At 46.8% G+C, this 22937-nt stretch overlaps 1 protein-coding gene across 13 annotated transcripts in view; it reads right to left on the reverse strand.

The window, feature by feature from the left end:
- Positions 1–22937, reverse strand: part of Bmal1 (basic helix-loop-helix ARNT like 1) — a 99407-nt gene that overhangs the window by 24880 nt on the left and 51590 nt on the right. For 4 of the 13 annotated variants that reach the window (XR_007103825.1, XM_047515734.1, XM_047515735.1 and 1 more), the window contains 8 exons: positions 10781–10909; positions 7656–7780; positions 6705–6852; positions 6153–6173; positions 4490–4528; positions 4148–4189; positions 2643–2800; positions 943–1022 (listed from right to left, as the gene is read on the reverse strand). Coding sequence is in view for 12 of the 13 variants with exons in the window: in XM_047515734.1 (XP_047371690.1) it covers positions 943–1022; positions 2643–2800; positions 4148–4189; positions 4490–4528; positions 6153–6173; positions 6705–6844 (480 nt within the window). In the remaining variant the exon portion in view is untranslated. Of the gene's footprint in view, positions 1–942; positions 1023–2642; positions 2801–4147; positions 4190–4489; positions 4529–5866; positions 5971–6152; positions 6174–6704; positions 6853–7655; positions 7781–10773; positions 10910–22937 lie in introns of those variants that run through there. The other 9 variants (XM_047515740.1, XM_047515739.1, XM_047515745.1 and 6 more) reach the window with 6 other exon arrangements.

Raw genomic sequence — 22937 nt, forward strand, 5'->3', positions numbered from 1 at the left:
TGGGATGAGCTATGGGCTAGACTTACAGAGCATCTGAAACTAGGTTGAGTTGAAAATGGGCAGTGATGATGCAAAGATCCAGCTGGGTTCCCCTCTATCCAGGGGCTTTGCAAACTTCTGCTGAAAGACGGGGGATAGTCTACTGCTATACCACCCAGAATGCACCTGATCGCATCTGAAAGACAGGGGCCAGGATGCTGTAGGTAGCTGGATAGGTAAGGTTGGCCCTGGCTGTGTGTAAGGAGGAGGCAGATATGCTTCCTTTCAGTTAACATTTTTTCTGTTTCCCATTTTGCAAAATGCAAGAGGACAGGCCTCTGAACCATTTATTGCCCTTTAATTTTCAAGTTACTCTTACTCTATCCAGCAACATGCCTTGGATCTTTTTTGCAGACTTATCCTGCGTGGAAGCCAGCAAGTCCCTATGGCACCATCTCAATCATCTCTGTGCAGAGACAGAGCACGACAGAGCACCAAAGTCAAGTAGAGGAAAGCATGTACTTCTTTATTTTCCTCTTTGTCTGTTTTGCTGTATTGATGGATTTTGGTGTAAAGACTTAGGTGAACCTTTTTGTGCCAGTGGTTAAGTCAGGAGAAGAGAAAGTTTCAACTGTCATCAGTTTTGGTCCCCTTCCTAAAATCTTCATGCAGAAAGATTTAGGACTCTTACTCTCTCTGATTTTTAACAAAATCCTGCCTCTTCTGACTTAAAATCACAGTAGCGTAGACCTTCCATTTTTGCTTATGCAATGTCAGAATAGAGGTGAGAGGTTCTGTGGAAGGCATGTGAAGCCTGCCCAAACAATAAGACAGAGGTGGACACCTGGGGAAGAAGGAGCCTAAAGAATTCAATGCTGACACACCAACTCCCCACATGCAGGCACTTACTATAAATTTATAAAAATCAATGTTGTGGAAAATAATTCCATAATTATGACATACCCTGAGAATGAGGTGTTTCAATTCATCATCTGACAGAAAAGTTGGTTTATAGTTTGCTTCTGTGTATGGATTGGTGGCACCTAGCGGGAAGAAAGAGAAAGTTGCTAGACTATATTCAGACAACATCTCATGCTACTTCAGTACCTCAAACCTTCTGGATGAAGCCTAGGCTCTACCATCTAGGATTTACATTTTGTCTTCCTTTTACTTCACTGAGACAAGGCTAGATCTGGTTTTAGACAGAATCTTGTCATGCCAAAGAGAACTCCACTGGAAAGAGGACCCTGTGGCCCACGTGAGCTTTAACAAGTGTGCTTTTCTTATGGGGAAAACCAAGGGATAATAGGAGGAAGTTAAAAATTTGCAAACTGGTAGCAGCTCCTGGGAAGATTCCTATGTCCCAAGCTCTATATGAAGGGGCTGTCTATCAACGTATCTAAATGTTCCTGGGAAACCATCCAGTCATCCAGGCCCTGAGCAGTGCACTGCAGAAGGCGCTGAACATGTGCTCCTCTTCGTGGGGCTAGTTAATGAGCTTGGCCGCCATCAGCCACGGCTCCAGCTCCCAGGACTGAAAGGGGACAAGATTTGTGCTTAAAGGCTGTCAATCTGGTATTTTTCAGGCTGTCAATCTGGTATTTTTCAGGAGAACAATAACTTAACTGTGAAAAATGCAGGCAGTAAATGACTTGGAAGCTGCAGAACCATGAATAGGACAGCAAAGGAATAAAATGAAGCAAATCTATTATACCTTGAGCTTTTCCACTTTTTTCCTTTCAGTTTAATTTAAATTAGTTTATAATAACCCATATCATCTTTGCTAAAATGAATTTTTAAATCCCATTCTTCAAGCATAAGATACATTTGTTTTTTTGAATAATGATTAAAAATCAGAAAAAAAAAACAACTACTTCTTATTTCTGGTGGCCTCATCAAATATAAAGATGGGACTATTTTACCGTACAGGTCAGATATGACCAAGCAGCCACTGTCCAATTTCATCTAATAGTCCAAGTCTAACTATGGAAAATTCCAGGAACAGCATTCACTAAAATGCCTGATATATTTCAGATTCTCCTGTGGTTTGGATAAGTCACTTCCACTTTTCTGCCTCTGTTTTCTCACCCTCCCCACACTCGGCTAAGAAGGAAAATACTGCCTCCCTCACAAAGAGTCAATCTAGTTCGGGAAAATTCCAGGAAGATGAAAATATCATCAGTGTTCATTCCTGACAATAAAACTCAGCAAGAACTATCTATCAACCAGTGACTCACTCTTCAAAGAAGTCATGATAAATGTTTCTCTTAAGAACTGAAACTGACTTTTCTGCGTCACTGTGTGCACCCACATTTCTGATCTTTCTAAGTGCGAGGGTGGGACCCAGCATGTGCATGTGCAAGATGGGACATCAGTGGTGCCCTCCAATGTGCAGCAGCTCAGCAACATGAGCACAGAGAAAGAGGTATGCAAAGTTCACAGCTGAAGTCCTCTGAGGATGTCTGATTGCAAACTGCATCTTAGTACCCACGTATGCTCAGCAACTTTTTTGTTTGACGTCATTATCTGTTGCCAAAAAGCAAAGGCACATTACGCAGAGCTACATACTTGCAAGTAATCACCATTTGTGTGGGGGAATCAGGGACATTCTAGGCATCATTTGTGGGCAAGGATGTAAAGGACAATAAAGCCCAGGGTCTCACCTCTTAATGTTTTCATGTGCTGAACAGCCATCCTTAGCACGGTCAGTTTATCTAATTTCCTGGACATTGCGTTGCATGTTGGTACCAAAGAAGCCAATTCATCAATAAAACTGTTCATTTTATCTCGACGCCTCTTTTCAATCTGACTGTGAGCTTCCCTGAACAATATGAAAAATGGTTTCTTATAAAACGTAAGCAAGCATCAAGGAAGGGATGACAAAAATAAATGAGTTGGAACTGTTTTCATTATTCATCTAACAGGTAAATTTAGAATTTACAGAAGTATTCAAATTAAACTTTTCTACTAAAGTCACCCAAAAATGGTTGCACCATCAGGTCAGAATTAGTTTTATTTTAGGCTTATCTCATCCTTAGAATTAAGAGAAAAAAAAATTTCCCTTTCATAGCAAACTGAATTGTTAATTTCTCCTCATTGCTTTCCCTCTCAATCTCTACAAATTGGATTTTGAGATGGGGAGGGAGGAGAGAGAATGGAGGTGGAGGTTTAACAGGGCCAACCACTCAGAAGAGCACAGTGAGTGCCCCATGTCCCCTGGTGTGTGCCTCTGAGACCTATGAGGAGGCTGCTGTGTGGCCTGCAGAGGGCATCACTTCTTTCTTGTCAGAGATGCATTGACTGAGGTGCCTGGTACCAATACTGCCATCCTTGGATCAGCCAGGACCCATCTAGGTGCTGCAGGTGCTATACCAGTCCCCAACCTTCTCTGAGGGATGTCCCACTACTCCCTCCTGGGAGTGACCACCCACCATGGCGGGAAGACACTTCCCTGCACTCCCTCTCCTGACATGTGCACCTGCCATTTGTGACTGTCCTCCTAAGGAGGTGCATCAACAATGGAAATGTTGCTACAGAGGGTGGGACCTCCTGCAAAATCTGGTCTTTGATGGAAAGGTTAGAAGTCTCAGTTTAGCCATTTCTGCAAGCCCCTGGTTCTGTCATGCTATAGCCTCAGATGGCCCTGGTACTGATGGCAGGGAAGCCTAAGGACCCAATGCGAAGAGGTCAATAAGTGTGGCTGGAGGCAGAGAGGACCAAGTTAGAACACCTACTCAAGGGAACAGGATGTGCCTCCTGTCTGGCCTTCAGATGCAATTTGCTGTACCATAAGGGCCGTCAGAGGCTGGGCATAGCCCTGGAATGGAGTCACTGAGTCATGTCTCTTCTGGAGGGCCCTCAGGTCAGGAAGGAGTAATCTGCTGAAGGTGGGAAAAACTACCCTTGACTAATTTTCTGCTACCTCTGAAGTTCCCTTCAGGTCAAATATGCTTAGATGGCAACAAGTGAAGACCAACTCAGCCTGGAGGGAACAGAGAGCAGAAGCCTATATCCAGCCAAGGTCCACTACCTCCTCTCCTTATCCCTAAGGATGTGACAGTACCCAGAAGCATTTTGCAGACAGGGAGCAAGCACACAGAGCCTCCTCAGCCGCCCTCTATGCAGCTGGGACCAGGACAGTCTAGACAAAATGAGGGCCCAAGCTCACCTTGCATTCTTGATCCTTCCCTGATGTTCTGTATATTCTAACCTGGAAAAAAAGAAAGTGAAAGGTGGAAATGCAGTCCCTTGCAGATGAGGGGCAAAGTTACACCTTTCCATTTCCTTCCTGCAGGATCCCCGTAACTTCTCCACATACTAGGACTCCTGGTTGTTAGCCACACTGGGGACTGGGGTTGAGGGAGACAGTCTTGAGCCCAGAGGCTCATGACCTTTTTTGCTTATTTCCAATTGAGACAAGGTAGAACATGCCCCAAGTAATAGAACATGTAATCGTGCAAAGAAAATGGCTATAAGGACACTAAAGTTCAAATTACTAGGTTCATGGTACCTTCCATGAGGGTCATCTTTGTCTGTGTCCATGCTTTCTCTGCAAAAACAAGAGGACGTGACTGCATGTTAATAAAGACATACAGAATGGCTTCTGATCACAGCACAGAAGGCTCTCATTTATCCAGAAACCAAACAATTAGAGAGCTCAAGTAGCTAGAGTATACATGAATGATGTATAAGACAAAAAAATTTAAGTTGAACCTGCTATAAAACCTGGTCTGGCTTTTCACATTATCAACCAAAAGTCTCAATAGAGTTTGTGTATTAAATATATTCTACCATATTCTCACTGTTTCACAATTGGGAATACATAGTGTTTATGGAAACTCTTAATGAGAGTATCCAAGTGTCTGTAACACTTCATTCCCTAGTCATTCTGGATAAATGGAGCTTATTTCATTTGCAAAACATATCAAGCATCAAAGATATGTGTGCATATATGTCTATCTGGTCGGGGGTGGGTGAGGAGGGACGAATGAAGCACTGACAAAGAAGAATGAGCAGAGCCCAGGCAGCATCCGAAGGTACTGCTACCAGATGTTCTGCTTTCAGCTAGGTGGGAACCTTAAGGCCTGAGAAGTTTGGACGAGGAGAGTGTGGGACCTGGGGTCACGACAGGGATCTGCCTTGCTTTCACAGACCTCAGAAATCCAAGTTTCATGGTATCTTGTGGTTCAATAAAAATAAGACTGCAATTCCTCGAGGAAGGAGTTCCAAACTCTCCTGGGGGCCAGCTCACACCTTCTCTGGTCCATACGTTTATCAGGAGAGCACTGACTGTCACTTGGGTTTCTCTCCTTTCTCCTTTACCCCGTAAGAAGGAGGGATTATGACCCTCCTAACGATGTGAGTGCTGGGTCCCATCAAGGACATTCTAGAACAATGGTTCCCAGCGAGGTGCCCTGTGTCCTTCACACATAAAGTTACTCCAGGAGGTCTTAGGGCTCTGAGGAAATCACACAGGCCTCATCAGAAAACAAGTCACCTCCTTTCCCCTGAAATTGTATGTGTCATCCAGGCCAGACTGTCTCAGATGAGGAGATGATCATGGTCTTAGCATAGGAAAATGGCAGGGAAAGGGACACGGTTGCTTAAGTGACTGAGTCTCCAAGAATGACAGCAGGTTTGCAAATGGGGATCCATGAGGGAAACCTGAAGGGTGTTGGGTGGTGACAAGGTTGGAAACCACAGGTCCAGGTAACAGAGGTCTTAGAACATGTCAGTGGCTCCATTGGCACTTGCCTGAGACAAAGGGTTCAGGAAAAATGTCCCGGTCTCTGTTGGGGAGTTAGTGCTATGGAAGAACCCCCTCAGTCCTCACACCCGCTCTCCATCCCCTGGGCGTTGGCTCTCTTAATGATCTGGGATAACTTACATATTAATCATAGCATCTCCTAGTGGGCATCTGACCTCCAGCCATTGTGCTCCCCAAATTCGACCTGTGAACTTCAGCAGAGAGGACATCTGCTGTAGGGGGGATACCTCCTTGGAGATTTTCCCTCATTAAACAAAAGAAAACCTCTTAAGTGGACATTTGGGTAAGATCCCACGCAGTTGCCTCAGCAAAATGTAATGTGCCTCTGAATGTTCTACGCTGCCTTCCTCCCTAGGAGTTCGTACAGATGCAGAAGAGTGGATGGTGAGTGGGAAAATTTACTTACTCAAAAGAAAAGTCATCAAGTCTAAAAAGAAACAGAAATACTATTTAACATAACAGGTACATACTAATTAAAATAATGTTTAAGGACAATGTCAATGTTCCTATGCTGTTTGCAGAGATGACCTCCACTCATCCATTCCACACACTTTAATTAAGCACCTGATACTTGCTGTCTTCCTCAGGAGAGGCCTTGGGGGAGCTCTCCTCGAAACCCCTGAGATTACAACCAGAGACTCAGCCCTCCTGCTCGAAGGAGCAAAGGAAGAGGAGGAAAGCAATAAATGGCAGAATTTGGCTTTAAGGCTGTTCTTTTTTCCTTAATGTGGAATAATCTGGGGGCGCAAGGAAGTGTAGACACCTCAGTAGTGCTAGAGGCTCTCTCCTTGCTTGCAATCCAGGACAATATAAAGCCCAAACCAACTGCACAGCACTAGAGTTGGACCTTTCCTTCCCGTCCCTTCTTCCAAGAGAAATGGTGGCTGGCCCTAGAATCTCCACGCCCATCCACTGATGCCAAGTTTAGCAAGAGGAAAATGAGCCCCAATGGCCTTACTGGTAATCAGTGGAGCTGCCTTTCCGCTTGCGGTTGCAATCCACACCACTGGTACCAAGGGAGCTGGAGAGCAGGTCAGTGGGGCCCGGGGACATGAAGTCACTGATTGTGGAGGAAATGTCCATTCTCTGGTCCGCCATTGGAAGCTCTGGAATAGTTACAAGAGGCATTGATGTCAGGGTGGTGGAGGCCCTGGATGGCACAGAGAGGCACCAGGGCTGGTTTCTGGCACTAACTTATCTCACCCAGTCAGCCCAGAACAGCTCATGGCATAATGGAAAGACCATCTCACTTATTTTAAAAGTTTTGTAGGTGATTTAGGCCCATTTTCTCATTTTTCTGGTGAAGACAAAAGTTCAGACAAGCTGGGTGACTTCTCTAGGTCCTGTGCTGGGCCATGGAAGAAATCCAGAAACCAAGGCCTAGGAGGCATCCCGGGTCCCATAGTCCTCTGACACTCCTCCCTTTGTCTTTCTGATCAATAAATATATGATCAAGGGCTGGGGATATATCAGTCAGTAGAGTGCTTGCCTTGCATGCATAAGGCCCTGGGTTCAATCCCCAGCACCACCAAAAAAGAAAAAAAAAAAAATATTTATATATGTACATATATATATTGTGTATATATTTACACACACATACATATATATGATCACTATTACAAACAAGATTTACTTGTTATCTTTGTGTTTTTGTTATGACTTGCAAAAAATTGTAGGAAAGCTGAAAATAAAGGAAAATTATAAAATCCTATTTGGGAGTCAAGAAAATATGGTCCTTCTTTATCCTCAGCATAGGTAAAGTCTGTCTTGTCTACCCCAGTGTCCTTTTATACCCACCCTTCCCTTGCATAATGAAATATAGATATCATAGCAAATATGCAAAATATTTTAAGCATTTGTATTTTATAAGCCCAGAGTAAGTTGGCCCATAAAAGAGGCTGATAAATACCTTCTAAGGGACTCCAACTCCAGACCCAGGTGAAGAGGCTGTGCCCCCAACGCAGTCAGGGCTCTCAGCTCCAGGGGATCTGACTGGAGCTGTCACTCCCTCCCTCCAGGCCCAAGTTCCCTCATCTGCAAAACAAGAGGGAAGTGTGAGCACTGCCTTTCACTATCACTGTGATGCGCAGGTTCCTCAACCAGTCTCTTCCCCATAGGCTTGCCAATTTTTCACTTTTACAAGCACTGCAGAGTAAACATCTCTATGCATGTATCTCTGTGCATTTGAGCTATTATCTCTCGAGATAAATTTATAAAAGTGGGGCTGAAGGGCCAAAAGGGTACCCATGCTGTACATTGTGTAACACACTGAAACCCTGAACTCCTGGAAAGCTCTAATAATTTCTATTCCCAAGAGCTCTTGCCCACTTGAAAGCGGGGAGGTCACTGTGTTTACTTGTCCTATGTTTATAGGTATTTCTGTCTTCCTTTGTGTCTACTCATGCTCCATTTCTCTACCATGATGGCCTTCTACTCCATGTTTGCCTGTGCCCCTGAACATGGCAAGAGAAAATGTACATCTCAGAGACTTCCCTCCCTGACCATTTATTCTCCCCTTCTGCTATCAAGGATTTCATACTTTCTCCTCTTTCTTCAAACTTCTAACATCTCAGTGGTCCTCACTCTCAGCCCATAGCCTGCCTGCCTGCCTTCCTTCCCTCCTTCCTTCCCTCTTTCCCTCCCTCCTTCCTTCTTCCCTCCCTCCTTCCCTCCTTCCCTCCTTTCTTCCCTCCTTCCCTCCTTCCTTCCTTCCTTTGGTGCTGGAACCCAGGGCCTCATGCACACCAGGCTAGCATTCTACCACTGAGCTACACCCTGAATCCTGATAACTTTGCTTCTTATTTACCTGAGAAAAGATGCCAGGATCGCATGCACCAGTCACCTAGATGCTGGTTTTGAGGATCCCTTTGCCCTGATTCCCACTCCAATTCCACCTTTCTTACCTACTCAAGACTATCATTCCAGAGTCCCTGACCTCAGTCCAATCCAATATCATCCACACTCCCTACACCACTGAACTATTCCCATGTGATTAAACATTCAAGTTATATAACTCCTATCTTGGGAAAAACAACTCTTGAATGCTATCCTTTAGACATTATTCCATTTTTCTGTGTCTCCAGTACTTTTGCTCTGACTCTTTATGACCTAACTCAGATCAGGTTTTTGTCCCCATCATCACAATTAAATAGCCCTAGCTGGGTTTCCCAGTGACCTCCCAGTAGCTAGATCCAATGGCCCTCCCTCTTGACCCACCAGGAGTGGCCCACAGAGCTGCTCTCTCCTCATCATTGTCTTGACCTGGGAGATGCCGCCTTCTTGTGATTCTCCTTCTACTTCAGTGTTCATTCTCTTTAGCTTCTTCTTCTCGTCTTCCTTACCTCTAAGTGAGAGTCCCACAGGTTCTGGGACCTCTTTTCTGTCTGCATTCACTCTCTAGGGGCTCCATCTACCTCATGTCATGGTTCCAACTACTACACATACTCTGATGTGATAACTCCAAAAACTTCTATCTCCAGCCTACATGTTGCCCTGAATTCCAGGTTTGATAACCAGCCATTCCCCTAAATCTCCATTTGATTACACAATAGAGATTGACAACTGAAAAGTTCACAACCAAACCCTAGGTCTTCCCAAGCCCAACTCCCAGCCATTCCTGGGTCAATATGTGGTACTTCCCACTGGTCATCAGGCCCTAAGCCTGGAGGCCATGCTGACACCTTTCTTCCACTGCCTGCATTCAGTTCATCAGCAAATCCTACTGCTAAACATGAAAAAAAAGAAAAAGAAAAAGAAACAAACAGAACTCAGCCTCCTTCCCCTCCATATTTCTGCTCAGTGTCTCTTCATCAGTGAAGCCTGAATAGCTGTATAACAGGAGCCCTGCCAGCCTCCCCAAGCAAGGCGCCTGCTGAAATCTATTCCCCCCACAGCCTCATCCAGATTTTTACCTACAATTCCCTTCTTTCTTTCTTTACAGGTTGTCCTCTCCACTAGGCTGGAAGTGCCCAGAAAGCAGCGTGTTGGCTTGGCTTCCTGCTTTGCCCCTTTGGTGACTAGAACACTTAGCACACAGCAGTGTTCCATCAGTCGATGGAACAGACACAAGTGCATGTTAGGAACACTCATTCTTTGTTCATCACAGATGTTGCAAATACTTATTTTCCTTTTAACTGTGTTTGTGGTATTTGTATGTAGTGCTCAAAGTGACATGTTTTAAAATATTTTCTTATCTGAAATTAATACAAATACTTTTATAATTTTATTCCATTTTTTGCAACTTTGGGAATTAAACCCAGGGGTGCTCTACCACTGAACTTCATCTCTAGCCCTTTTTATTTTTTATTTTGAGACAAGGTCTTGCTAAATTGCTAAAGTTGGCCTTGAACTTGTGATTCTCCTGTCTTAGTCTTCCAAGTTGCTGGGATTACAGGTGGACTCCACCATGCCAACCTTTTAATTTTATTTTTTATCTACAAATTTAATCCATTTGGAAATTATTTTGGTATACTACCTAAGTTAGGATTCCTTATTTCCCTCCGGATATACTATTTATCAGACCATAGATCTTGTTACGAATAACTGGAAATGCTACTTCTATTCATTTGCCACCTATTTCTAGACTTTCTACTCTGTTCCTCTGATTTAGTTCTTTCCATTCTAGTAATACATTTTTTATGAGTGAGGCTTTAGAGTACATTCTAATATCTAGTAGAAGTCATCCTTTTCCTCTTCTTAGCCTTAATTTTCATAAATTTCCTGGCCTTTCTCTAATTCATCCTTCAGGAAGCACTTGATAGCTATTTATTATCACTGACCCTGCTGGGTGGCTGCCACTGTTGCCATCGCTCTTGCTAACGTTTAGAGAAGCAGGACTCAGAATGAGTACAGCTCCCATCTGCCAGTCTTCAAGGACTCATGGAGCCCAGGACTCATGCAGTCCTGGCCCCTGGGCCACATGCCGGACATGGGTGCACTGGTGTCCTCTGCCCCCTATTTTTGAACAGCCAAGCAAATGCAAGCTAGCAATGATCATCAGCCACCGGGGACTGGGATTGTGGACTTACTTATTACCTGCAGTTATAGCTCTTAACCCTCAGAGCCAGCCTGGGAGGAGCAAGGGCTGTTGAACTTGTCAGTCACCTCAAAGCGATTTTCATGTTTTTGTAATTTCCTCTCAGACAGTCAACTTCTTCCAAAAACCTACAGGGACAACCATGGGAAAAGAAAACCCAGACAGGTCACTTTGGGGTAAATGAATTTGAAAATCAGCTCTGGGAGGCAGGGGAGCTATCTCGTGACACCTAGTTTTGGGGAGTTCTAAGGACAGGCTCACTGTCCCGTCCACTGCCACACTCCAGCTGCACTCACCAGCTGGCCACGTGGCCAACCTTCAGCTCCCTGTTAAACCCAAGCTACAGACTCATGAAGGAAATTGGCAGGAGACATTTTCTGTGGAAAACAATGCCTTCTAAGTACTAAAAATGGATTCTTGGACATCCTTAGGGGAAGGAAGGTAATTGAGCTTTATTATTTCTCCTACTGCGTTAAATAATAGCGAACACTAGAGTGTTCTTTTGCATCAGGTACCATCCTTACTGTCTTACATGGATTAACTCACTTAAACCTGAAAATCACCAGAGGCAATAAACACTATGGTTTTCTCCATTTTACAAAGAAGAGATTGAGGCACAGAGAGGTAAAGAAGCTGGTCAAGGTCACACAGTTTGCGAATGCTGGACTTCTAGAAGCTATCTTCACTGCTAAAGACACTGCACAGCATTTGCGTTAGAGAAGGCAGTCACCTGAACCCAAGACCAGCAACAGTGGGAAGTGACAGAAAACATTAAGCCACAACAGAACGCCAGCAGCGCCAGTGTCTGAAACTAAGGAGAGAGCCAGCTGAGGTGCTGAGGGAATGCCCATGAGCCTCAGCCTGTCTGGCCACACATGAAGCCAAGAGAGAGGAAGTCAGCAAAGGGTCAGGTCAGCAAAGTGGCACTGCTGCTCTCCATCCCTCCTCACAGAAAAGGGGCCTGCTCGCTGCCTTCTGACCTGCACGGCAGATGCCTGCGTCTGAAAAGAGCTGATCTGGAAGGAAGTCCTCCCGATCCATCCCTGCTCTGCCTGAAGAAAGTAAGATTTAGACTGAATAGGGCTTTCTTGACTTTCTGAAGCAAACATTTTGGCATTGTTCATTCCACCAACTAATCCTTACAGTCTTGGAGCATAATCTTTTTCTTGATCTTTACTGGATCTTCAAATAGACTAGAACCAGGAAGAGGACTGCTTCTGTCCTCCTGATTTGCCATCTGATTCAGAATCTTTCAGTCCAGTGCCGCTGACTCCAGGCTAGACATGTGCAATGACACAAAATTATGGACTTCTAGTCCCTGAGCCTCAGTTGGTAAAGAAGTGCAAACCAGTGAAAGTCCCTAAACTTCATGTGCACAATTCCATCTCAGGCCCGTTCCCCAGCCCCCAAATCAGCTACCCAGCACCTCTCTGAGCATCCTTCTTCCTCCCACACCCAGAGCCCCACAGCTCTCTGAGGGATGCTCCAACTACCTTCCTCCATCCTGTCACTGCCTCTATTAGATGCTCCCTTCTCCAGTGCCAACTCTGCCCACTGTGTTCAGAGACAGGACGCCCTCCCCTTACTTAGAACATTTTAGTGGCCTCGCTGCTCCTTCTCAGGCCTTCCAGATAAATCCCAAACTCCCCAGCAGGAACCCTCAGGCCTTGCTCAGTCTGCAGCCCACCGTCCCTTGCTGCTCAAGCCCAGCCATACTGAGATAGTAGGGTTCCCAGGGGCACTGGCCTCTGTCTCTAGGCTTCACCTTTTGTGAGTGTGGCTTGCTTTAGCCACCCTGTCACTGGGGAACTGCTTTCCTTTCACTTCTCTCCCTGCAGAGGGTCCTGAACTTCTGAGCTTCAACCTCTTGCAGCCAGGCCCTAGTTACAGGAGCCTCACATCCCCAGGTCCCAGCCTCACTCAAGGGGCAGTCAGTCCCTGCCCCACTTCCCTGAAACTCAGATGAAGGTTCTACTAAACCTCCAGCACTAAACTCCACATGAAATGCCTTACTTTGATCATTTTTTCCAATACTCAAATCTACTTTATAGAAGTTATAAGAATAAATGCTAATACAGGTTTTGGCACGATCTGTACAAAAGTCAGCTTAATCAAGGTGAGGAAGCTGAACCTGCTGTGACGCTTGACATTCACTTTAGAAAATTCTTTTCCTTCAAGAAGGTGTTCTTAGATGTAAGAACAATAATTAAAACAAAACAAGTTGGGCACAGTGGCACATGTCTACAATTTCAGCTAATTGGGAGGCTGAGGCAGTAGGACTGCAAATTGGAGGCCAGCCTGGGCGTCTTAGTGAAACCCTGTCTCAAAATAAAAATTTTTGAAAATGTCTGGGGATGCAGCTCAGAGACAGAGTGCCTGCCTAGTGTGGGAGGCTCTGGGTTCAACACCCAGCACTGCAAACAAAACCAACAAAAGCCCTCCAGCTATACTTTTAAAAGGGATTTGAGTCAAGGAGGGACTCCAGAAGCATTAGGTACCTGCCAGAGGGACCCTGGCTGGAAATGGGCTCAGAGGGCCCACCATGGTGCAGCAGTACAAGGGGTGCAGGTGAGGACACTCAGGAGAGCCTGCTGTGCACCCACTTGTGTACTCACTTCTGGGTCAGATATTCCCAAAGGTGTTGGGAGTCAGGTTTGCTGGAAAGCCAGAGAAAGCAGGGCACCAAGGGTCCTGTGCAGTGTGCCTGGGAAGAACAGGGTGGGGGGCACCCTCTCTCCCCTCAGAGCACAGGAAAGGGATTCTCAGGTCCACCCACAAAAGCAGGAAGCTGGAGGAGGAGTGGTGGCCCGTCTGCCCCTGCAGAGATGTCACAACACTGAGAAGTGCAAGGCAAGGGCATCACCCACTAGTGTGCTCCAAAAGGAGACATGGCTATTCCTCTGAGCAAGGGAGGGGAAGGCCGTCCCTTAAGAAACCCACCCCACCATCTGTAGGAAGATGACCACATCCAAGACCTTCAATCCAATGCAGACACCTCTCTCTTTCCCTGGGTGCCTGGTCCAGCACCCTAATAGGCTGCAGGAAGAGAAAGGGGACCAAGGCCAACTGCCTTCACATGCATGCGATTAGCTGACCCGCCTTGTGGGAAGATTCTGGGCAGCACCCTGGTGGAGGGCCTGGCCATACCATCTGCTCTGACCAATGAATGTGGCAGAAGTGACAGTCTCATGAGACCAGCATTTCCTGGGCAGAGGATCCCCCTAAAGCCAAGCTCCTGGGCAGACAGCAGCATGAGGAACAAATAAACCTTTGCTACTGTAAGTCACCAAGATGGTGAGGTTGCCTATTTTGAGGGTGACTGCTATGGTTTAAATGTGTTCCCCAAACTTCATATGTTGGAAATTTAATCTCCAGTGTAGCATTATGGGGAGGTGGGACCTGGTGGGAGGTGACCAGGTCACGGGGGCTCTGCCCCCACAAGTGAGTTAGTTACCAAAACAATGGGCTTGTTTTAAAAGTCAGTTCAGCCCCCTCTTGCTCTCTTGTCCTTCTGCCTTCCACCATGGGATGACATAACAAAGATCCTCACCATATGCCAGAACTTGCTATCAGACTTCTCCACCTCCAGAACTGTGAGAAACAAATTTCCTTTCTTTATGTATTACCCAGTCTGTGGTATTTGGCTATAGCCTTACTAATGGATGAAGACAGTGATCAACTTATCTTTTTAGCTCAGACCTTCCTATTTGAACACTGAAAGTCTCCCCAGGAAATTCTCTGTCCCAAAAAACTGGCAGCTGTTGGTCACTGAGTTGTAACTGCTGTACAATTCATTGTAAGGTAGCTGACACATATAGAAAGAAGGAAATAAAGACTAGGAGCCTAGAGCCAAACTAAGCCTGATTTGGGAGAAAGGTGTAATAGTTTGGATGTGAGGTGTCCCCCAAAAGCTGCACTGTGAGACAGTGCAGGGAGGTTTAGATGAGAAATGAGAGATGAGGTTATGAGAGCCTTAATCCATCAGTTAATTAATCTCCTAATAGGGATTAACTGAGTAGTAACTGAAGGTGGGTAGGGTGTGGCTGGAGGAGGTAGGCATTGGGGGCATGACTTTAGAGTATATATTTTGTATCTGGTGAGTGGAGACTTTCCCTGCTTTTTGATTATCATGTGAGCTGCTTCCCTCTGCCACACTCTTCAACCATGATATTCGGCCTCACCTTGAGCCCCAAGGAATGGAGCTGGCTGTCTATGGACTGAGACCTCTGAAATTGTGAACCCCCAAATAAACTTTTCCTTCTAAAATTGTTCTTGTCACGTCTTTCAGTAACAGCAGTGAGAAAGCTAGCTAAAACAGAGGGCTTTACACTGGACAACCTGTCTGTTTACTGTGTCCTTACTCCTACTTTCCAGATGAGGAACCAATGACTGGAAAGGCAGTTATCTTGCTTAAAATGGCACAGCTGGCAAGTAAGGATTGAAACCTAGGTGTGCTTGGCTTCACTGCTGATGCTCCTAATCACTATGTGCTGCTAATCTCCTATCTCCAAAAACCACCCCCAAAAAGTGAAATACAAAGACAAAAGCAAAACAAACACTAAAACCAAGTATTCCTGGGGAAGAAATGAGGGAAAGCTGCAAGAAGAACTGAGCAAATGAATTTCCTCTGAGCTGGCTGGCAGCCAGGGAAAGAGGGAAATACTCAGCCCTCACTATGTGAGACCAGGAAGTTCATCAGTCAGTTCATTAACATAGACCTGAGCAAGTCATGGTGTCTGTCAAGAGGTTCTTGCTATGGGACCTGAGCAATGCAGTGCCGACTGGCTCTGGGGAAACAAGCTCTGTGAAAGAAAAGAGGGCTCCTCTCTTTTTAAAAGGGGACCTCAATGGAAGTCCAACTCCTCGTCTCTCCCATTGCTACCCGCAGTGTGACAGTTAGATGGAGTTCTACTAAGACACTGTGTGAAGCCTCATGATGTCAATAGGGTGGCAGCTTTCAAAGATATGGCTTCATAACAGGGCATGGCTTAGGAAAATGTGGTCAATAGTAAATTGACAGTGTGACCACACTCTCTGATCTACTCCTCTACAAACCCCAGGTTCTCCAGGGGCGTCCCATGTGTTGCCACCTCTGCATGCCCAAAGCCTTCAAGGAGCTGGCCCTGGAGGAGGTTTGGGGGCATGACTTTAGAGTATATCACTGAAGAGCTGGCCCTGGAGGAGGTTTGGGGGCATGACTTTAGAGTATATCACTGAGGAGCTGGCCCTGGGTGCAGGACGTGCTCCGGAAGTACTGCTTTCTTTTCCCTGACCAGGGAGCCAGTGGAGGCCCTGGTCACATTCTCCCCAGCACAGGGGAGATTTGCTGAGGGAATGAAGGTTGAGCTTCTCTCATCTGTTCAGATGATGATGGCCTTTAAGCAGAGGCAGGAGGCTGATGGGTCCTGTCCCCTTTGCAAATCCCCCTTGACACTCCATGGGGGTGTTTAGTTGCCTTGCTTTGCAGCACACAGATGTTGAGAACCTTCACCAGATGTCCTGAACCTGAGGTAACAGGTGTTTGTACTGGGATCATTCAAATAGCCTTTCTGTAGCTCCCAGGAGAAGCCGGGACAATGGGGACCCAGAGAACCCACAGTCCATACAATCAAGATGGCCTCAAAGCTACTATAGAGATGAATGTTTATATAAATACATGAGAGCATGGGCAAGGCAACAGGCAGGCTGTACCACTGTGAGGACATGCTGCCCATCTCCAGCAGGGACCTGTGCATTTGTAAGTGGTAGACATCTATTGAGCCACTATGACAAATTTCCAGCAGGTGGCAGTCAAGGTCTCGAGCAAGGAGTGCTTTTTCCTAGCTGTGGGGTGTATGCAGGACCGTGAGCAGAATAGATGAGGAAATAATTAGCTTACTGGCTGGCATGTGTGTGTGCTGGGGGACGGCAGTGGAAGGGGAAAGGACGAGGGAGGAGATGAACCTGGGGCCAGGTGTAGCAGGTGTTTGTGTGATGGGCTGGAGGAACGTCAGGAGAGTGTTCTGAGCAGAGGAGGGCTGTGAAACACTGGTCGTCAGGAGCTTGGGGGACAGGCCTATTTGTGGCACTTGTATATCCAATCCTACTGGTAGCTCAAGGTGCTTGGGGACCCTGAAATCAAACAAACAATTGCATTTGGGGCTACACGACTTGCTGGTTTGTGAATCTGGGCACTGTGAATCAAAACAATTCGGTTGATGGAAGAGAGGCCACAGAGTTCCAGTCTCAGACCGCCACAGAGGGTAGATGATTCAGAGGTCTAATAATCACAAAATAGACTAGACTGTGAGTTCCCCAGGGACACAGACCTAGCCCAGCAAGAAACTCAAGAGGTATGTGCTGAGTGATAAAAGAGATATCTGCTTAAGCTTTTCCACATCTCCCTCTGAAGTATAGGAGTGAGAACAAGCTATGGTCCCGCTGGGCATTCTGGGAGGACTCTTGGTCCTGGATGTAGATGCAATGATGGCACAGGGTGGGAATGGTCTGCATTCAACTGACAGCTAAGCAGCCACCCAAACTGAAGGCAGAGCAAACACAAGGGTCCCAATGGAAGCAATTGTGTGGACATCAAGTCGAGGCGATGACTCTTTTCACTGGTTTGATGAAAAAGACATCAGAGTGACATGGAGTTTCACCGCCAGCACCACCAACCCAAAAACATCCATGAACCATCTAAAACAAGCAATGATACTACTGAGTGCTTTTATGTTCCAGCCAACAGTGGTTGAGGGCGTGCCGATAGAAGATGACAGGTTTCAAATCCCGACGCCACCAGGCGTTCAGATCTTAGGTCCAACATGTACTCACAGTGTACATTGGGCACAACACTTGGCCTTTGACTTGTACAATAAGAATGATGACATTACGTGCCTCGAGTGACGGACGGTGAGATATAACAGTGTTTAGCATGGCATCCAGACTAAGTGGGAACTGTTAGGATTTTCTCAGTAACCATCGCAGCAGCTTTAGAAGATGGCTAATGTTATTGCTCCCGTTTTACTGATAAGGAAACTAAGCCTGAGAGGGTAAGCCTGAGAGAGTAACTTTACCAAAACTGATGATTTTCTGGGATTTTGAAGATTTAAGCCCAGGTCAGTCCTAAATAAAACCATACTTTTTCACTATATGGCATGAACCCCCTGCAAACTCTAGGGATTTCAAACTTCTTCAAACCAGCTCTTATCAAAGGTCTGCCCTGGAAAGCTAATTCCACGGGAATTAATGATATGTGGGTAGGGAGGAAGCAGAGGCCTTCTATGTATGAGGGAAGATGGATTCAATAGTCAGGTTCCTTTTCTGCAGGGCTTCTTGGACCTTTAGAAATGACTCATGGAGTGCGACATCCAGGGACAGTCGAGTCTCTTATTCCCCAAGTACGCACACTCACAACATTTTTTTAATCTAATGGCCAAGGGATTGACATGGCACACTGAGAAGAACTCTGCTCTGCAAAAGCATTCAGTACTAAAGGTCTTCTCTTCTGAGACCCTGCCTCCCTCTCCTGCTGATGTCTTTACCAGAAGGTTTGTTTTATTAGTCTCTTGGCTCCTCTGAAACAGCCCACGCTCTGAGGTTCCTGCTTCCACTTTGCTCGTGAAGGGTCTCTGCCCCATGTGTGCTCTTGGGTCTGGTGTTGCCCCTGCCTCTCAGGACCTTATACATTCAGCCCACTCCCCAGGCATCTGGAACCAGGACTCTTTTCTAAGAGTCTTGCCTCCAGCCTGGGTCCTGGGGTTTGTCTGCATTACCTGCAGAATGACAATAGATCTGAAGTGACAAAGAGAGATCCCAGGAATGGCCTCTCCCTGAGCAGGGACAGCCTGGCTCTCTTCTGCACCCAGCGCCCAGCCCAGGGCCTGGCATGAGGAGATGTAAACATTTCTGTGTCTGCCACATTCCTCCTGCCGTGCCACCTCAGTGGAAAGGAGCCACACCAGGCAAAGCTCTTTTTCTGACCCTTGACTTCATAATGCCCCTGCATCCAAAGAGGGCACAGTAACAAACCTGTCTGATACCACAAAGGATCGGCATGCCATACTGGAGGACCTGCTAACTGAGGACACGTAAGCCTGACCCTGTTTTCTATTTGTTGATTTTTGTTTGTTTTTGCTTTTAAATATTAGAGTAAGAAAAGACAACCATGTCCTAAAGACTCTGGGAAGAGCACTCTTTTCTCCAAAAAACTTATTGCCTAAAGTTGAAAATTCTGGAAAACACCTGCATCTTGTTCTAAAGGAAACAGAAGAATGTACTACTTTTGTTCAGTGCCGAAGGGGAGATGCTGGTATGAGGGAGAGGAGGTCAGGAAGGGCCCCTGAAGTGTGCCCTATGTTTCTGGGTAGGTGCTGCTGACAGGCGGGGACAGGCAGCAGGGGGTGGGCCACGGAGAGCCAAGACTTAGAAGAAAAGGCACACACCTTCTCAGAGAACATGGGGAAAGCAGGAAAAATATTCAGCAGTGGACACAAGGGATACTGAGGGGCCTTTTCTGGCAAGACCTTCACTTTTGAGTCAACTACAAAGAGGGGATAAGCCAGAAAGAAGTGTTGGGGGGCACTGCAGAGTGGCAGTGCCTCAGGTGAGGCAGAGCACAGGTGTGGATCCAGGCTGGATGCTTAGGGGTGTGGCCTTCCCAGTACCTCAGCAAGTGAATTCTCCACCCAGAACCAAAGAGCAGGGGGCAATATGGACCAAAGAGTGAGAGGACTCGGGTATATAAGGAGCAGTGGGATGGGTGGGGCAGTGCAGTGCCTCCTGGGTTCCAATTCCAGTTCTGCCACTTAATGGCTGTGTGTCCTGGGCAAGCCGGGTGACCTCTAGGAGCTGCAGTTTCCTCTCCTATAAAAGGGGCCAGCCCTCTCCATGGGTTTTTGGGAAGACTGAATGATGAAAAGCACCTGGCATGTTTAGCCAACCATGGTCACTAAATGGACGTCCTCAGGGTGGTTAAAAAGGAGAGGCAGGAGGCCGTGGGAGTCAGGCCAAAGATGCAAACCCAGATTTGAAACTTAGGGAGGAAGGAGCTCACAGATGGTGAGATGAGGGGGTACCCAGGGGGCATGAGGAACTTAAAACTGAAGAGCTGGAGGGGCAGGTTGCAGAGAGGAGTTGGGGAGCAGGACTGAAGGACATCCCTGAGGCCGGAAGCACTGAGGACCCACAGCAATTTGAAAGGTGAATGGAGCATTCAATCCAACCCCTTTGTTTTACTAAAGTGGGGGGAGAGATCCTTCAGGAAAGCTTGCACTAGGATAATGAGGAAGTTACATCAGCGGGTGATGAATAACAGAATTTTGGAGTCGCTCAGGGAGATGAGATGGAGAAAGCAAAGGACAGTGATTTCCCTTTGGAGATGGAGCCCACAGGAGGGGAAGCTGACAGCTGCTGCCAGGGTGGGGCTGCCACCAGAGTGGGAGGGGGTGCTGGGGTGACACAGCCACACAGGGCGAAGCAGCACTGGGGGCACCTTGTGTCCCACCACCCCCAAGTTTTAAAGCAACTCAGTGCCAGGTCTGAGGAAGGATTGGTAATTCGAGTAAATTTCCACCACAAACTGCATGTGGCAGCCAAATTTCAATTTGAGACGATTTTGTAATAATGAAGACACTGTTAGCGTGCTGGCCCACGATCACTCATTAATCTCTTAACAAATATTTGCTGAGGGCAACCAAGTGCCAGGCACTGTTCTCCACGGATGCGCTGGGGATGGGGAGGGGGACAAAAGTCCTTGTCCTCACTTGGTACACATGCTGGTGAGGATGGCAAGCCAAGGCAATAAGCAAGTGACGGTGCTAGGTGCCAGGGACAAGGGCCACCAGGAAGGTCCCGAGGTGGCAAGGTGTGAGGAGGCGAGAGGGAGAGGCAGGGGTATGCAGACAGACGGCAGCGGGCTGCGGCCCAGGACAGCAACTGGGTGAGAGGAGAGAGCTGGAGCAGGCGGGAGCAGTCACAGGGCCAGGGAGGGCCTGGCAGAGCCGGGCGAGGACTCTGCCTGGACTGAGTGGAGTTCTTGGTCCCACTCAGGTGTAAGTCTGGCTGCTGCTGTGGTGAGAAGACTGTGTGTACGCCTGCGTGCGAGGGTTAAGGTGGAGCCGGGAGGTGTTAGGAGAGCACTACCAAAGCCGAGGTAGGTGATGCAGCTCAGCCTCAGCATCAGGGGTGATGGGGCTGAATTCCAGATGTACTTGCAGGGGCTTGCTGATGGGGAGAGGCGGGGAAAGGGGTCAGGCTGAGCGGCGCTGCTGGGCTGAGGCAACATCCGTGGGGATTTCCTGATTGTCTAGATACGGGTGACACCCAGTCTGTGAACTGCACAAAGGCCCGTGGGAGTGAAAAACCCATCCACTTGCTAGGAGCAAGCCTGAGTGACGGCGGGAGGAAGAGGGACCTTTTGTCCTCTACCATCCAAGCGGGAGCCTGTGGTTAGGATGTGCTACGTGGAGACAGCTGGGAGAAGTCTGAGCCGTTACAGACTATACTGCTGCTGACTGGAGGTGGGACAGGAGACACCTGTCCCCCTGCACTTGCGGGGAGGGACCACCTCCCACTTACTGAGCAACAAACGGGTGCCCAGGACAGTGCGAGTGGAGGCATGTTTCATTCCATCCTTAAATGTCCTTCTGGGAAACACACTGTTATCAGCTCTGTGTAGAAGATGACATGAAGTCAGGGAGGTGAAGCAACTTGTCCAAGATCACACAGCTGGGAGGGGGCAGAACAGGGTTTGGAATTCAGATAGGCCCAACTCCAGAGCCGGGTCTCTACACATGCTTTGTTGCTTCAGTGACTCAGCAGATAAAAGAAAAACTCTGTCCCAGTGGGACAAAGAGAGCGGGGCAGGCTCACACACACCCATCCCTCCTGCCCACAGTGCCAGGCTGCCAAAGCCAGCAAAAAGCACATGAACGAGCCAGAGTACTGGGGATATGGCTGACGTGTCTAAGGAAATAACTTAAAGATTAACCAGACGATGCTTTCTGTTTCCACTCTAAACTACTAAAACCCTTTCTCAAGTGGACTTGTCCTCTGGCCTGCCCTGGCAAGCACAGGGTGAACAAGAGGATTCATCTTGTGATAAGTCTCAGGGTCTTCCTGTGCCCCAAGTTGAAGAGGCTGGTTTGAGTGCATCCTGACCCCAGGAACAGCCCTGTAGGTTCCTCTTAATTAAAACAGCAACGACTTGTTTCCTTTCATGCGCCTCTTTCCTACATAAGGAATAATAATAATAATAATAATAATAATAAAGACTTCAGTGATTTTGCTTCATTTTCTGAGCTTTGGTTACTGCAGGCAAGTTTTCAGGCCTTAGGATCTTAACAAACCTGAGCTGTACAACTTGGGATAATTTTTTTCTGAAAAAATACTCGGTGCAGGGTCACAACAAAAATAACACAAAAACTGTAGCAGCAGAAATCACACAGCCAGCTTTTATTTTGTGCAGGTGAAGGATGTTTCATTTAGTTCTCAAAGAATTAATTCCGAGAGAGATCAGAGAACCACATGCAATCAATCACTCAGCCCAGGAGGGAGAGAGGAGGGCTGAACCCAGGTCTGGACTCCCGAGCTCTGCACAGGTGAAGAAGAGCAGTCCTTTCTGCATGAAAGCAAACTCCAACCAAACCCAGACCCGAACCTCCCACAAAGTAATACAGGGCAAACGCCTCAGTGGAACACGAGCAGAGAATGTGAGCAGGAAATCACAAACAGATGAAACACAAAGACGAAGAAGTTTATGACAACAGGTTCAACCTCATCATGATCAAAATATAATAGTGAAGCTGGGCATAGTGGTGCACGCCTATAATCCCAGTGGCTCAGGAGGCTAAGGCAGGAGGACCATGAGTTCAAGGCCAGCCTCAGCAAAAGTGAGGCACTAAGCGACTCAGTGAGACCCTGTCTCTAAATAAAATACAAAATAGGGCCAGGGATGTGGCTCAGTGGTCGAGTGCCCCTGAGTTCAATCCCCAATACCTACCTCCTGGAAAAAAAAATGTAATAATGAGATGCTACTTTCACTGCTTATATTAGCAAAGATTACATTTTAAAGATTAAAATTAATATTAGTGAAGGTATAGTAAATGAACTGGTCAATGGACTATAAATCAGAAAATAAACTGGTACAAACTTTTTGAAAAAAATTTGGCATTATTTATT

The sequence above is a fragment of the Sciurus carolinensis genome, chromosome 11 (assembly GCF_902686445.1).
Source record: "Sciurus carolinensis chromosome 11, mSciCar1.2, whole genome shotgun sequence".
Classification (NCBI taxonomy): domain Eukaryota; kingdom Metazoa; phylum Chordata; class Mammalia; order Rodentia; family Sciuridae; genus Sciurus; species Sciurus carolinensis.